The following is a 16,500-nucleotide window of genomic DNA, read 5'->3' on the forward strand; positions in this document are numbered from 1 at the left end:
GTGAGACCACCGTCACTGAACAACACACACATCACACACACATCAGGGAAGAGAGAGAGGCAGACCATGTGTGAAAGAGAGGAAGAAAACCAGAAAGATGGGAAGAAAACTGATCAATATGAGAGGATAGAGAGGAGAATAGAGGAATGTTGGGGATTCCCACTGACATGTTCTTAGTCTTTCATTGGTGTAAGTTTGAAGGAAAGCAGAAGGAAGTGGCGCCTCACGGTGGCCGAGCGAGCGAATCACAATAAACCCACATGTTCTCCACTTTAAAGGGGTGGTTGAATATGATTTGACTTTTCTCACTTTAGTTAGTGTGTAATGTTGCTGTTTGAGCATAAACAACATCTGCAAAGTTACAGCGCTCAAAGTTCTAAGCAAAGGGAGATATTTTATTTTACATAAATCGCTTTTTAATGACTACAACAAACGGCTGGTAGAGACTACACCACATTCCTCGCGTGTTAGTGACATCACAAACCCTACAATTTACATAAAACCCGCCCCTGGGAAAATAATTTATAGATTATCATGACAGAATATGCTAATAAATGACTTGAAGATAGTTAACTCCACATAAGCTGCATAAATTCATCAACTAACCATTCAGAAAAGTCCTGTTGCTTCTACATGTTATCACTTCTTCTTGAGTCTCTCCATCTTTGTCTGACTCCGTTTGAGTATAAAAGGCTAAACGTTTCTGAATTTTTCAGTGCTTGTCTGTGTGAAGTAATCAGAGCTGAACACACACACACACACACACACACACAAGCTGTTGTAGCTCCGCCCCCTGTGCCGGGAGCAGCAGCTCATTTGCATTTACAGGGACAGATACAATTTTAACATGCTATATAAAAATATCTGTGGGGTATTTTGAGCTAAATCTTCACATACACACTCAGGGGACATCAGAGATTTATTCTACATCTTGTGAAAAGGGCATTACACCACCCCTTTAAAGTGTCATGAAAAAAAAAATTTGATCCATGCGAACGTCCGAAGTTTACTTTGGGCTTAAAGCTCCACTGAAGTGCCTTGGATCAAACAGCATTGTTTCATACGTTGACGTAATTTCCTCTGAAACAGGAAGATAAGGCGGGACATATTGAATAGCTCCTCCCCCTTTTCAAATAGCCAATAGCATTTAGTTTACCTCACAGACTGACAGCTCCATGGAAGCGAATCCGAGCGCCGATAGTAGAGGATTAATTAATTTCATTCTTAATCAACATACAGATAGAGAACGGAATAAAACTCAAGCGTTTGAGCAGCCGAACACACACTCCAACACATAATGCTCTGATGTGTCAACGGTCACTTTGGTCAGGTGGTGTTTACAGCATATGGGGGCGGAGTTTCAGATTCTAGAGAGCATTTGATTGGACAGAAGATGTGATGACAAGCTGAAGTCCGTGGTGATGTCATAAAAATCCATGATCCATTTTAGTGGAAATTAAATAAAATAAGCTTTCTGGACAAAAAAATAATTAAGTATAATTTTAGGGCTTCGAGTCATTTCGGAAGAACGAAATTGCTCAGAAAAACGCAAAAATAACCAATATGTGTTTTTAGTGTTTGATGTGCAACCTGTACATATCTGTTTACATCTTAAAAAATGTGTTTTTAAGTGTGTGTGTGTGTGTGTGTGTGTGTGTGTGTGTAGACTGGCTCCATCAGTGAGATCCCCCTACAGCGAGGTGTCGTCTGTGTGTGTGGCGCGCCCTAGTGGTCAACCACCGGATAGCAGAGAGATGTTTAACCCCTCCATGACCCCTGGAGCCTGTATGGACCCGTACATGCGCCCGCCACACGCCCCCCCGCCGCACGGCATGATGGGACACCGAGGGATGCCCCCACCCGAGGGTGAGACTGTCTTTACGAATCACTCACTGTTCATTCAACTGAGCTGGACTGTCATTCGTAAGACTACATTAAAGCATTAGTTCACTTCAGAATGAACATTTCCTGATAATTTACTCTCCCCACGTCATCCAAGATGTTCATGTCTTTCTTTCTTCAGTTGAAAAGAAATGAAGGTTTTTGAGGAAAACATTCCAGGATGTTCCTCCATATAGTGACTTCAATGGGGTCCAACGGGTTGAAGGTCCAGATGTGAGTTTCAGTACAGCTTCAAAGTCTCGACACGTTCCAGCCGAGGAATAATAGTCTTATCTAGACAAACCAGCGGACATTTTATAACAGAATAAACATTTATATACTTTTAACCACAAATGCTGGTCTTGCACAAGCTGTGATGAGACACACATTACGTAATCACGTTGAAAGATCACGTGTTTTCCGGGTCAGAAATGTAGGGAAGGGCGAAAAACTCAATCTCATTTTATCCTCCAACTTCAAAATTGTACGACATCGTTGTTTTAACTTTTATTTTTGTAAATGGCGTTTGACTTAGTCTTTGCATGTTCACTTTGTAAGCACTAGATCTGTACTTACACCTACGTCACGCTTGACCTTTCAACATGATTACGTAATGTGTGTCGCATCACAGCTAGTGGAAGATGAGCATTTGTGGATAAAAGTATATAAATGTTTATTTTGTTATAAATGTCCGCTGGTTTGTCTAGATAAGACTCTTTTTCCTCGGCTGGATCGTGTCGAGACTTTGAAGCTGCACTGAAACTCACATCTGGACCTTCGACCCGTTGGACCCCATTGAAGTCACTATATGGAGAAACATCCTGGAATGTTTTCCTCAAAAACCTTCATTTCTTTTCCACTGAAGAAAGAAAGACATGAACATCTTGGATGACGTGGGGAGAGTAAATTATCTGGAAATTTTTATTCTGAAGTGAACTAATCCTGTAAGAGCAGTGTAATAATATATCAGATTATTGGAAATCGAATCTCAAAACTTTGCTAATCAATGCTATTGTAAATAAAGTAGATGCATTATGTGTATCGTCAAAAGCATGAACCGTATTGTTGTTTTAGGAGTCAGTGGCGCCTCCTACTGTAACCCGAGCATGATGTCATCTCATCACACACTCCCACATCATCACCCGTCGGGATCTGAACTCATGGGCTCAGGAGACGGTGAGTCAAGCCAAGACTTGAATATTAATATAGTTCATATTTCAATAATTTAACAACACACTTGCATGTTCACGGATCTCTAACGTGGGTTTATGGTCACATGGTTGCACTTAACTCTTTCCCCACCAGCTCAGAATATTTTGTTTGTGCAATATATCGAAAGAAAGAACAGAGCCTTTGCTTTTAAACAAAAAATAACTTTTATTCTAACTTCAAGAATTTTTTTTTAAGCAAAAACAACTTTTTATTTGTATTTTTACAAAAAATAGAAAATCATGTTTTTTTCAAAGACTACAACATGAATGAGTTTTTTCCGCTTGTTTTTGCTTCTTCTTCTCCTGTGTTTTGATTGGAGATTCTGTACTCTTTCAGAAGATGTGTAATAGCGCCCCCTACAGTATAACAGTGAAAACACAGAAAGCCAGAAAATTCTGTCCATGGCAGGGAAAGAGTTAAAAAACATTTTATTTACACGTTAAATATTTATTTTAATGAATTGTTAGTTTAACTCACAAACCCCAGCTTTGGAAACCTTGCAGTAATTAAAGTTAATGTATCCAAACTGAAATGGTAAAAATTTCAAGTGTTCAATTATGGTTGTTTTTATTTATAAAATGTTGAACTTTACATTTTTATGATTTAATTCATCATTAGCTTTTTTTTATCAACTCACAAACCCTGATATAAATGTTAATTTATAAATGTACTATTGTTTGTTCATTGTTAGTTATTGTTCATTCACAATACATTAAAAAAGGTTATATTGTAACTTGTAAACATAGATTAAAAATGCAATAAATATTGATATCATATACAAAAATACTCATAATTTCCAAGCAGATTTACAGAAAATGCATGAGTCCACATTATAATTTAGAGTGATCTGTTATCAGATGTAACTGTAAGTTATGTATTTCAGAAATGTACATTGTAGAAATGTACCAATTCACAGCTAGCTCAAAATTAATTTAAACAATGTAATAATTTAAGGCAGAAATAATGAGCACATTGAAGATTTGAATACTTGTTTGTTAACAAATGATTAAGATTGTTCATTCACAATACATTGAAAAAGGTTATATTGTAACATGCAGATTAATCAATGCAATAAATATTGCTCACATTGTGAACATGTTACCGTATTGAAACGTATTATAAAGTGCTGCTAAGACCAGAAATGAAATGTGAGTTTTCTCTCCCTCTCTCTCTGTGTGTCCGCCAGCGTCTTGTTTCTCGACGCCTCGCTCGATGCTGAAGTTGAGTAAGAAGCGAGCGCTGTCGATCTCTCCGCTGTCGGATGCGAGCGTGGATCTGCAGACCGTCATACGCACCTCTCCAAACTCTCTGGTGGCCTTCGTGAACTCTCGCTGCGGGCCGAGCGCTGCCAGCTCGTACGGGCATCTGTCTGTGGGCACCATGAGGTGAACACTGAGTTACATTAGTCCCTCATCAAAACGCTTTACATGAGATGGGCTTGCAGGTCCCACTTTTTAAAGAGGTGGTATAATGCCCTTTTCACAAGATGTAAAATAAGTCTATGATGTCCCCAGAGTGTGTGTGTGAAGATTTAGCTCAAAATACCCCACAGATATTTTTATATCGCATGTTAAAATTGTCACTTTTTGAGGGTGAGCAAAAACGCAACGTTTTTGTGTCTGTCCCTTTAAATGCAAATGAGCTGCTGCTCCCGGCACAGGGGGCGGAGCTACAACAGCTTGTGTCCTTTTACCTCACACACACATGCACCGAATATTTCAATGTTTATGTTCAAACTGGAGTCAGACAATAATGGAGAGACTCAAGAAGAAGTGAGGGTTACACTTTATGTTAAGGTGTCATTGTTACAGTGTAATTATACATTTATACAAATACTGAGTAATAATAATTAACAACATGTACTTACTATAGGGTTAGGGGTAGGATTTGGTTGAGGGTTAGTTGCATGTAATTATGCATAATTTACTGTTATTACTATGGTAAGTTCATGTAATATGTAACAAGGACACTGTCCATCCATCCATCCATCTTCTTCCGCTTATCCGGGACCGGGTCGCGGGGGCAGCAGTCTAAGCAGAGATGCCCAGACTTCCCTCTCCCTAGACACTTCCTCCAGCTCTTCCGGGGGGACACCGAGGTGTTCCCAGGCCAGCCGGGAGACATAATCTCTCCAGCGTGTCCTAGGTCTTCCCCGGGGTCTCCTCCCAGTGGGACGCGCCCGGAACACCTTCCCGGGAAGGCGTCCAGGAGGCATCCGGAACAGATGCCCGAGCCACCTCAGCTGACCCCTCTCGATGTGGAGGAGCAGCGGCTCTACTCTGAGCTCCTCCCGAGTGACCGAGCTTCTCACCCTATCTCTAAGGGATCGCCCAGCCACCCTGCGGAGAAAGCTCATTTCGGCCGCCTGTATCCGGGATCTTGTCCTTTCGGTCATGACCCACAGCTCATGACCATAGGTGAGAGTAGGAACGTAGATTGACCGGTAAATCGAGAGCTTCGCCTTGCGGCTCAGCTCTTTTTTCACCACGACAGACCGGTATAGTGACTGCATTACTGCAGAAGCTGCACCGATCCGTCTGTCAATCTCCCGTTCCATCCTTCCCTCACTCGTGAACAAAACCCCAAGATACTTAAACTCCTCCACTTGAGGCAGGAACTCTCCACCAACCTGAAGTGGGCAAGCCACCCTTTTCCGACTGAGGACCATGGCCTCGGATTTGGAGGTGCTGATTCTCATCCCAGCCGCTTCACACTCGGCTGCATACCGTCCCAGTGCATGCTGAAGGTCCTGGTCTGATGAGGCCAACACGACAACATCATCCGCAACGAGCAGAGATGAAATCGTGTCGTCACCAAACCTGACTCCCTCCGGCCCCTGGCTGCGCCTAGAAATTCTGTCCATAAAAATTATGAACAGAACCGGCGACAAAGGGCAGCACTGCCGGACTCCAACATGCACCGGGAACAAGTCTGACTTACTGCCGGCAATGCGAACCAAGCTCCTGCTTCGGTCGTACAGGGACCGGACAGCCCTTAGCAAAGGACCCCGGACCCCATACTCCCGGAGCACCCTCCACAGGTCGCCGCGAGGGACACAGTCGAATGCCTTCTCCAAATCCACAAAACACATGTGGATTGGTTGGGCAAACTCCCATGAACCCTCCAGCAACCTGTAGAGGGTATAGAGCTGGTCCAGTGTTCCACGGCCCGGACGAAAACCACACTGTTCCTCCTGAATCAGAGGTTCTACTATCGGCCGTATTCTCCTCTACAGTACCCTGGCATAGACTTTCCCAGGGAGGCTGAGAAGTGTGATCCTCCTGTAGTTGGAACACACCCTCCGGTCCCCCTTCTTAAAAAGAGGGACCACCACCCCGGTCTGCCATCCCAGAGGCACTGTCCCCGATCGCCACGCGATGCTGCAGAGGCGCGTCAGCCAAGACAGCCCCACAGCATCCAGAGACTTGAGGTACTCAGGGCGGATCTCATCCACCCCTGGTGCCTTGCCACCGAGGAGTTTCTTGACTACCTCGGTGACTTCAGCTTGGGTGATGGACGAGTCCACCTCTGAGCCCTCAGCCTCTGCTTCCTCTATGGAAGACGTGACGGCGGGATTGAGGAGATCCTCGAAGTATTCCTTCCACCGTCCAACGACATCCCCAGTTGAGGTCAACAGCTCCCCACCTCTACTGTAGACAGTGTTGGTAGGACACTGCTTCCCTCTCCTGAGGCGCCGGACGGTTTGCCAGAATCTCTTCGAGGCCAGCCGATAGTCCTTCTCCATGGCCTCACCGAACTCCTCCCAGGCCCGAGTTTTTGCCTCCACAACCACCCGGGCTGCAGTTCGCTTGGCCTGCCGGTACCTGTCAGCTGCCTCAGGAGTCCCACAAGCCAACCAGGCCCGATAGGACTCCTTCTTCAGCTTGACAGCATCCCTTACTTCCGGTGTCCACCACCGGGTTCGGGGATTGCCGCCTCGACAGGCATCGGAGACCTTACGGCCACAGCTCCGAGCAGCCGCTTCGACAATGGAGGTGGAGAACATGGTCCACTCGGACTCAATATCTCCAGCCTCCCTCGGGATCCGGTCGAAGCTCCGCCGGAGGTGGGAGTTGAAGATCTCTCTGACAGGAGACTCTGCCAAACGTTCCCAGCAGACCCTCACAGTACGTTTGGGTCTGCCGAGTCTGTCCAGCTTCCTCCCCCGCCATCGGATCCAACTCACCACCAGGTGGTGATCAGTTGACAGCTCCGCCCCTCTCTTTACCCGAGTGTCCAAGACATACGGCCGCAGGTCAGATGAAACGACCACAAAGTCGATCATCGACCTACGGCCGAGGGTGTCCTGGTGCCACGTGCACTGATGGACACCCTTATGCTTGAACATCGTGTTCGTTATGGACAAACTGTAACTAGCACAGAAGTCCAATAACAGAACACCGCTCGGGTTCAGATCAGGGGGGCCGTTCCTCCCAATCACGCCCCTCCAGGTGTCACTGTTGCTGCCCACGTGGGCATTGAAGTCCCCCAGTAGAACGACGGAGTCCCCAGTCGGAGCACTTTCCAGCACCCCTCCCAGAGACTCCAAGAAGGCCGGGTACTCTGCACTGCCATTTGGCCCGTAGGCACACACGACAGTGAGAGACCTATCCCCGACCCGTAGGCGCAGGTAAACGACCCTCTTGTTCACCGGGGTAAACTCCAACACATGGCGGCTGAGCTGGGGGGCTATAAGCAAACCCACACCAGCCCGCCGCCTCTCACCATGGGCAACTCCAGAGTGGTGAAGAGTCCATCCTCTCTCAAGGAGTGTGGTTCCAGAGCCTAAGCCGTGCGTAGAGGTGATCCCGACTATCTCTAGTCGGAACCTCTCAACCTCACGCACAATCTCAGGCTCCTTCCCCGCCAGCGAGGTGACATTCCACGTCCCTAGAGCTAGTTTCCGTGTCCAGGGATCGGGTCGTCGAGGCCTCTGCCTTCGACTGCCGCCCAATCCTCTCAGCACCGGCCCCTTACGGTCCCTCCTGCAGGTGGTGAGCCCACGGGAAGGCGGCCCTACGTCGCTCCTTCGGGCTGAGCCCGGCCGGACTCCGTAGGGAAAGGCCCGGCCACCAGGCGCTCGCATACGAGCCCCAACCCCGGGCCTGGCTCCAGGGTGGGGCCCCGGCTGCGCCATACCGGTCGACGTCACGGTCCTCGATTTAACGTCACTCATAAGGGTTTTTTGAACCACTCTTAGTCTGACCCGTCGCTTAGGACCTGTTTGCCTTGGGAGACCCTACCAGGGGCATATAGCCCCGGACAACATAGCTCCTAGGGTCATTCGGGTACTCAAACCCCTCCACCACGTTAAGGTGGCAGTTCAAGGAGGGGACAAGGACACTGTAACCCAGTTTTTTGTGTAACAAGAAATAAAAAGTACAAAAAATATCACAAATATTTTGGTTAGTTGCTATACCAGTAAGAGCAAAGTCACAAGCAAGTTTATTCCAATGCAAGAACATTTAAGCAAAATAAATCATGAGTGTTACGCTACAGCACAAACCACGGCTACATTCACAGCCTGATCCATTAACACGCATTCCCTGTGATTTCAGCCCGTCGCTGGGGTTCTCCAGCTCCAGCTCCATGAACATGAACTACTCCAGAGCTCAGGGGAACATGTACGGCTCTCCATCATCATCATCATGTCATGGGCCTTCGCCTCGCCTGCCGACACACAACCCCAGACTCAAACACACACACGTGAGTCCCGTCTCCTGCTGACGTCCATCGTTTGCTCTGTGTGTCAGCGCTGGTTTAGTTTATTCACGGTAACACTTTACACTGAGGTCTCATTAGTTAACTTTACTGAATGCATTAACTATTAATGTGCATTTGCACTATACATTTGAAACAGTATTTATTCATCTTTGTTAATGTTATTTAATAAAAACATAACTCTTCATTGTTAGTTCAAGCCCATTACAATAATATTAACAGATGCTTTAAATAATGTATGAGCAAATCAACTAAGATTAATAAATGCTTTAGAAGTATTTTTTTACTCTTTTCATTTTAAATAATGCAGTTTACTAATGCCAACAAATGGAACCTTATTGTAATGTGTTACCATTTTTATTCATATTCATATTTTATTCAATTAATTTTTATATTTTAGTTTTTTTTATATAAATTTTTATTACTTTTTTTTAAATATTACTATTTGGGTTTAATTTATTCTTATTTCAGTCATACTGTAGTTGTAGTTTTTATTTATTAGATTTTCAGTTACTAATTTTAGTGTTTCAACTTAACTAAACAAAAATCAGAAATGTTGCCCTGGGCAATGAACTGAAATAAGTTTTATTAGTAACACTTGTTAGGTTTCATTTGTTAACATTAGTTAACTACATTAGTTAACATGAACTGACAATGAACAATACTTATTAAGTACTTATTAATCTTAGTCAATGTTAATCTCAATATTTCCTAATACATTAAAATCAAAGGTTGCATCTGTTAACATTAGTTAAAGCACTGTGAACTAACATGAACATTTGTATTAACTAATATTAATAAATGTTGTAAGAAATATATTGTTCATTTTTAGTTAATGCATTCACTAAAGTTCATGAGACATAATTGTAAAGTGCCAATATTTTGAATTAGCTTTTATTTTTATACTTAAATTTTGTTGTGTATTTGTCATTTTTATTCGTTTTTTATTATTATTCGTATTTCAGTTTTATTTTTTAATTTTTATTTCCAGTTACTAATTTTTGTGTTTTTAATTAAACTAAACAAAAAATAGAAAAGTTGCTCTGGCAATGAACTGAAATTAGTTTTATTAAATATAAATAAATAAATAAACATCAACTACTATTAACAAATGGATCCTTTTTGTAAAGTGTTCCCATTTTTTACATTTCTATTTAGCATTTTTAGTACTTCATCTTATTTTATTTCAGCATTATTTAAAAAAAAAAAAAATTATTTTAAGTTTTTCATCTAAATAGGGATGCTCAATATATCGGCCATATCGGTATCGGCCGATATATGTAAATTTTTTTATGTTATGGTTTTCGGCCTGATAAGAAAGTTTGGCCGATATATTAAAGCCGATAAATAATGGATTATTTCCTTCAGCTGAGACACTTCAGATGCGCACGGTTCAACATGATGATTATGAAATGCTTGAAATATGATTGAAAATCACTTAAAAAAGGAACATACAGTGTGAAGTGCAACATGTGCGATGCAAGTCTGTCATATCGGCTACATAAATCATAATGAGAACATTATAATTGTGTGTTTGGGATGTGGATTTAATGGTGAGACTCTTGTTTTTGTAATCAGGCTCTCAAAAATGATATAAAAATCTGGATTTAGATTTATCGATCAATATATCGGTTATCGGCTTTCAAATGTAAAGAATTATCGGTTATCGGTATCGGCCAAAATGTTCATATCGGTGCATCCCCACATCTAATATTTATATTTTATTTTATTTCAGCTTTGTCAGTTGCACATCATGTTTATTTCGATAGTGCTTTATGCATTTCAGATTGTTAAGGTAAATGTTTCAGTAGTTTCAGTGTTAGTTGCCACTAATAATTAACCCTGCTGTGTGTGTGTGTGTGTGTGTGTGTGTGTGTTCAGATGAAGACAGAACCGATCCTGGGAAGTGTGATGGACAGCATTAACATCAAGAGCCTGGAGGAACATTCTGAGGGAGACGTGGCGAGTCCTTCATCTACGGGAACACAGGTAATGTCCCATCTTTGACTAATACTGTGTTTACATCATAGTCAAACTCTTCACATCTTCCAGAATCTTGGTTGCAATCCACTTTATTCCTGTTTTGAATTATGGGTGGCACTTCCAGTTCGGGGAACTTCCATTCAAAAAGACTGAAATTAATCATATCAGATCATAAGGTTGCCCTATAATAAAGCTGATCGTCAGTTTGACTGAAATGAGCTGTCAGTTTCCCTTCATGTTTTATTTTCAGACTTATAACAAGAATATCTACGGCAAGAGGTATTTTCAGTCGCTGAATTCCTTTCTTCATGATTATTATATATGATTTTTTCCCTTTGCAATCTGCTTTAAAAGTATGAAAAAGGACCACATATCCTGCACATCTGTGGTCTGTTCTCCTGATTTAATTGACGAAATATCCCATTAATAATTCACTGGAATGCGCGAAGAATCTCTAGTTTTTCTCCTCAAATCCTCACATCTCTTTCCAGGTTTGTTTTCACGGGTAAATATATTTAACCCTGTGGAAAGAATCGTGATTTTGGGGTTGTTTGTTTTCACGGGTAAATACAATTTATAATCTGTTAAAATGACGGAAATCACTTTGAAATCGTATCACGCAATGCTGAAGTAAATTAACATTTTATTATTAAGGCGACGTCTGTTACATAATCCAGATATATATTATTGCAGTGATATTTAACCTTCGTGATTTTGGGGTTATTTGGTCTGTTGAAAGAACCTTGTTGATGCTTTTACACTTTTAAATGTCCTTTTAATGTTCGATGGTTGAAGTGCGAGTAGAATAATGTAATCTCACTGTACACAGTTTTTAAAACAACGTATTATTGCGTTCATAGAGCGAGCCTTTCACTGATTGTTTCCAGCTTTACGGAAGTTACACCCATAATTCACGCAAATCGTCATCAATAAGTTGCATAAATAGGTGTAGGAATAAGGTGGACACTCTTGGTTGTTTATGTGATTCCGACCCCGTTTTGCAGGATCCTCTTCTGGGTTTATTAGAAGGTAGAGATGATCTGGATAAAGAGGAGAAGCCTGAACCCGAGGCCGTTTACGAGACGAACTGCCACTGGGAAAACTGCAGTAAAGAGTTCGACACTCAGGAACAGCTCGTGCATGTAAGGAGGATTTAAGAGAGTTATTCACTCGCCGACGGACGTCAGTCCACACCAGTATTCTGATATTTTGTTTCACATTTTGCTTCACATTTTGTCTCCAAAAAGGAAGAAAAGCCATGAAAGCAGCATAACAGCAATCCGTAACAGACTTGTATGCTATATATGGCAAGTCAGTATGATAGATTTGTGAAAATCAAACCGTTATTCACTGATCATTTTCTGAAATCTGAAATCTCGTTTTTATTGCACCACTCAGTGTTGTTATTGTTAACTAAAACAATTAATAATTGTGGTAACACTTTATTTTACAGTATCATTGTTACATATGTTACATGCAGTTACTATAGTAATATTAATAATTACTATAAATTATGCATAATTACATGCAACTAACCCTAAAACAAACCAGACCCTAATCCTAACCCTACAGTAAGTGCATGTAGTTAATTAATATGACTAATGTATAATTAAATGTATAATTACAGTGTAACAAAGACACCTTAAAATAGAGTGTTACCAAAATTGTTTTTGTAATTGAAAAAAAGAAGCAAAATATAAACATTAAATGAAAAAATTAAAAATGTAATTTGAAGTTCTAAAATTATTAAAACTGAAAAAAATATAATAAAATAAAAATATATTAAAAATACTAACGCTTTACAATAAGGTTTTGTTTGTTAGTTAACTACATTAGTTAACATGAACTAAGAGTGAAAATACGTCTAAAGCATTTATTAATCCTAGTCAATGGTATCATCATAATAAATTATTAAAATCAAAAGTTATTCATATTTCATGGTTCATAATCTGTTAATATTGTTTAATGGACCTGGGCTGCGTCTCCAGACAACGATGGATCTACTTTACGAACGTTCGTGTTCATTTCACGTGCGTTTGACAGAAACTGTGCTTTAAGTGCGTGTCAAATGTCTCCTTGTAGTGATTTGGCTCGTAATTGAAGCACACGCTTGTGTTTTGAAATGTTTAGCCTCATTGTTGTGCATTTTCTACGAGGCCAATAATCTATAAAGCACAAACCTACGGGTGGAGACACTAGCAGAAGGGCTGAACCAAAAAAACTAAGAAAAGACATTTTTCAAAAAGAGAAGATTAATGTCATTTTAGAGGAGGTGGAGATATACACACATATTAGTTTCATACCAATACACTAATACAAAGCATATGGAGGATATTGCTCCAAAACTGAGTGCAACTGAGGGCATTATAAGATCAGGGCAGGAGGAAGTGGCAGGACTTTACACATTTAATAAAACAAGCAGAGTTTTACTCACAGCAGAGGAAGAGAAGAAAAGGCCTTGTCAATGCTTGGCACAAGGGCTTCAGATGGCATGTGTGACCCTGGATCACGTCACCAGTCTCGAGTCGCACTGGTTTATCTGTGGAAATATCCAACAATACAGTGTATGGGTCAAAATTATAGATTTTTCTTTTATGCCAAAAATCATTAGGATATTAAGTAAAGATCAAGTTCCATGAAGATATTTTGTAAATTTCCTACTGTAAATATATAAAACATGTATTTGTGTGAGTGAATGCTGCACAATCGCCAACATAAATGAACAACTTTAAAGGAGATTTTCTCAATGTTTAGATTTTTTTGCACCCTCAGATTCCAGATTTACAATAGTTGTATCTCGGCCAAATATTGTCCTATCCTGACACACCACACATCAATGGAAAGCGTATTTATTCAGCTTTCAGATGATGTATAAATCTCAATTTCAAAAAATGACCCATGTGACTGGTTTTGTGGTCCAGGGTCACATTATAACAGAGATATTATAATCATATTGCACTTGAATAAAGTTATGATGCTTTTGGGAAACAGACTGTAATATTAAGATCAGTCGTACGATCGTTTTTACGAAATTCTTAGGCTTACGATGCTCTTGGGAAACGCAGCCCTGAACTAACAATGAACAGTTGTGTTTTAATGAACTAATGCTAACAAAAATTATGAAATACTGTAATAAATGAATTTCTCATTTTAGTCAATCCATAAACTAAGGAGATTTTATTGTAAAGAATAAATAAAATCACACACAAAAATAAATAAAATAAAGCTGAAAACTACACATAAACGTTAACTCAGAATATGCATAAATAACTATAATAGTCTATAAATCAGACTGGCCGCAGGTGTTTTCCCACATCAAGCTTCCCGTGTCTTGTGTCCTGATTTTCCCGTCTCTTGCACAGCACATCAACAACGAGCACATCCACGGGGAGAAGAAGGAGTTCGTGTGTCACTGGAAGGATTGTTCTCGAGAGCAGAGACCCTTCAAAGCCCAGTATATGCTGGTGGTCCACATGCGCAGACACACCGGCGAGAAGCCACACAAGTGCACTGTGAGTTACAGCGGTCACATGACTTCTGTTCAAGCTGTGTCACATGACTTCTGTTCAACTCTCTCGAAACTGCACGATAGTGAAGAAAAATGGGTAACACTTTACTTGAAGGGGTGTGCATAAGACTGACATGACACATGTCATTAATATGAAGGAGGTTTTATGCATGTTTATGACAACTGTCATTAAGTGTCATTCGCTCGATTATGGTTTTTTTTATCCAAATATGACACTGTTTGAGATGTCTTTGTCATGACAACTTGACATAAACCAATACATCATAACCTGTCAGTGTCTTTGTCATGACAACTTGACATTACCAAGACAACATAACCTGTCATAAATATGTCATAAATATGAAGGAGGTTTTATGCATGTTTATGTAACTGTCATTAAGTGTCATTCGCTCGATTATGACATTTTTCATCCAAATATGACACTGTCTTTGTCATGACAACTTGACATTACCAAGACAACATAACCTGTCATAAATATGTCATAAATATGTCATAAACATGACATAGCAGATTAATCATCCAACTTAAGAAACTGCTTAGCTTTATGGGTTAACATTACATTATACTGTATTTCTGACCACTTTTTTTTTCAGTCATTAGAATGTTATTAAGTGTTAATACTCTGTCAAATAATTTTGTAACAGGGTCATGAATATTTTTCTTGACCTCAACTACAATGATGCAATTTTAATTTGTCATTAAAATGTCATTAAGTGTTAATGCTGTCAAAATATTTTATAACTAATACTGGAATACTGTGGGGGAAAAAAGTGGTCAGAAATATATTCATGACACAGTAATAATGGCCTCATGACAGCCCATGTCAAAACCAAACACAAGACAGTTTAATGTAATATTAACCCATAAAGCTGAGTAGTTTCTTAACTATTAATTAATCTGCTATATCATGTTTATGACACATTTATGACAGGTTTATGATGTATTGGTTTATGTCATGTTGTCATGACAAAGACATCTCAAACAGTGTCATATTTAAATAAAAATGTCATAATTAAAGCGAATGACACTTAATGACAGTTGTCATAAACATGCATAAAAACTCCTTCATATTCATGACGTGTGTCGTGTCAGTCTTACACACACCCCTTCAAGTAAAGTGTTACCGAAAAATGCGATAAATCATTAAATAATGCAATATTCGATATGCGATATGATAATGCTTAAAGTGAGTAAAATAAACAAATTATCTTAAAAATATATTTAAAATTATATGACCTATATACGTGTTTCACATTGTTTTTGTGACAGTAAAACATCCCTAAACTTCTGAAAGTGAACATCAGTGTTTTACTGTATATCAGAAGTGTTATTCTAACATCAGTGGGGGTCAGGGGTCAGGTTATCCTACATTAGAGTTATTAAACAACAGAAACTCAATAATCAAATGTAAAAATAAAACACTGCTTAGTTTTCACTGTATGAATTAAATATATCCTGATTCTTATTAAAGCTACAAAAGTTATTCAGCCGAGAGCAGAGAGTGATTTTTCTCTTCATCTTTTGTTCATGATCGCAGTTATCATAAGCCGCTGTGATATGCAAATCACGATATATACATTTGCGATATTTCTATAATTTGGATATATTGTGCAGCTCCACTGAGTGTAACTGTTTCTGTTGGTGTGCATCAGTTTGAAGGCTGTAATAAAGCGTACTCGCGTCTGGAGAACCTGAAGACTCATCTGCGCTCACACACCGGAGAGAAGCCGTATGTGTGTGAGCACGAGGGCTGCAACAAGGCCTTCTCCAACGCCTCAGACCGAGCCAAGCACCAGAACAGAACACACTCCAACGAGGTACACATGATAACACACACAGATATACACACACTCCAACGAGGTACACATGATAACACACACAGACATATACACACACTCCAACGAGGTACACATGATAACACACACAGACATATACACACTCCAACGAGGTACACATGATAACACACACAGACATACACACACTCCAACGAGGTACACATGATAACACACACAGATATACACACACTCCAACGAGGTACACATGATAACACACACAGATATACACACACTCCAACGAGGTACACATGATAACACACACAGACATATACACACACTCCAACGAGGTACACATGATAACACACACAGATATATACACACTCCAACGAGGTACACATG

The 16,500-nt window shown here is 40.5% G+C and overlaps 1 protein-coding gene and 1 long non-coding RNA gene across 4 annotated transcripts in view; one reads left to right on the plus strand and one right to left on the minus strand.

Moving 5' to 3' along the window:
• Window positions 1–16,500, plus strand: part of gli1 (GLI family zinc finger 1) — a 53,598-nt gene that overhangs the window by 21,056 nt on the left and 16,042 nt on the right. For both annotated transcript variants that reach the window (XM_082136332.1, XM_082136333.1), the window contains exons 4-11: window positions 1,667–1,866; window positions 2,956–3,057; window positions 4,280–4,478; window positions 8,652–8,799; window positions 10,696–10,803; window positions 11,802–11,939; window positions 14,160–14,309; window positions 15,979–16,143. In XM_082136332.1, coding sequence (XP_081992458.1) covers window positions 1,667–1,866; window positions 2,956–3,057; window positions 4,280–4,478; window positions 8,652–8,799; window positions 10,696–10,803; window positions 11,802–11,939; window positions 14,160–14,309; window positions 15,979–16,143 — 1,210 coding nt within the window. The remainder of the gene's footprint in view (window positions 1–1,666; window positions 1,867–2,955; window positions 3,058–4,279; window positions 4,479–8,651; window positions 8,800–10,695; window positions 10,804–11,801; window positions 11,940–14,159; window positions 14,310–15,978; window positions 16,144–16,500) is intronic.
• Window positions 1–16,500, minus strand: part of LOC309474199 — a 59,876-nt gene that overhangs the window by 20,629 nt on the left and 22,747 nt on the right. Inside the window, exons 3-4 of one of the 2 annotated variants that reach the window (XR_014197233.1) lie at window positions 13,232–13,336; window positions 4,332–4,462 (exon numbers count right to left, since the gene is read on the minus strand). The exons of the other annotated variant lie outside the window; for it this stretch is intronic. This is a non-coding gene — a long non-coding RNA (uncharacterized lncRNA). Of the gene's footprint in view, window positions 1–4,331; window positions 4,463–13,231; window positions 13,337–16,500 lie in introns of those variants that run through there. 2 annotated transcript variants of the gene reach the window in all.

The sequence above is a fragment of the Leuciscus leuciscus genome, assembly GCF_965113295.1.
Source record: "Leuciscus leuciscus genome assembly, chromosome: 14".
NCBI classification, from domain to species: Eukaryota; Metazoa; Chordata; class Actinopteri; order Cypriniformes; family Leuciscidae; genus Leuciscus; species Leuciscus leuciscus.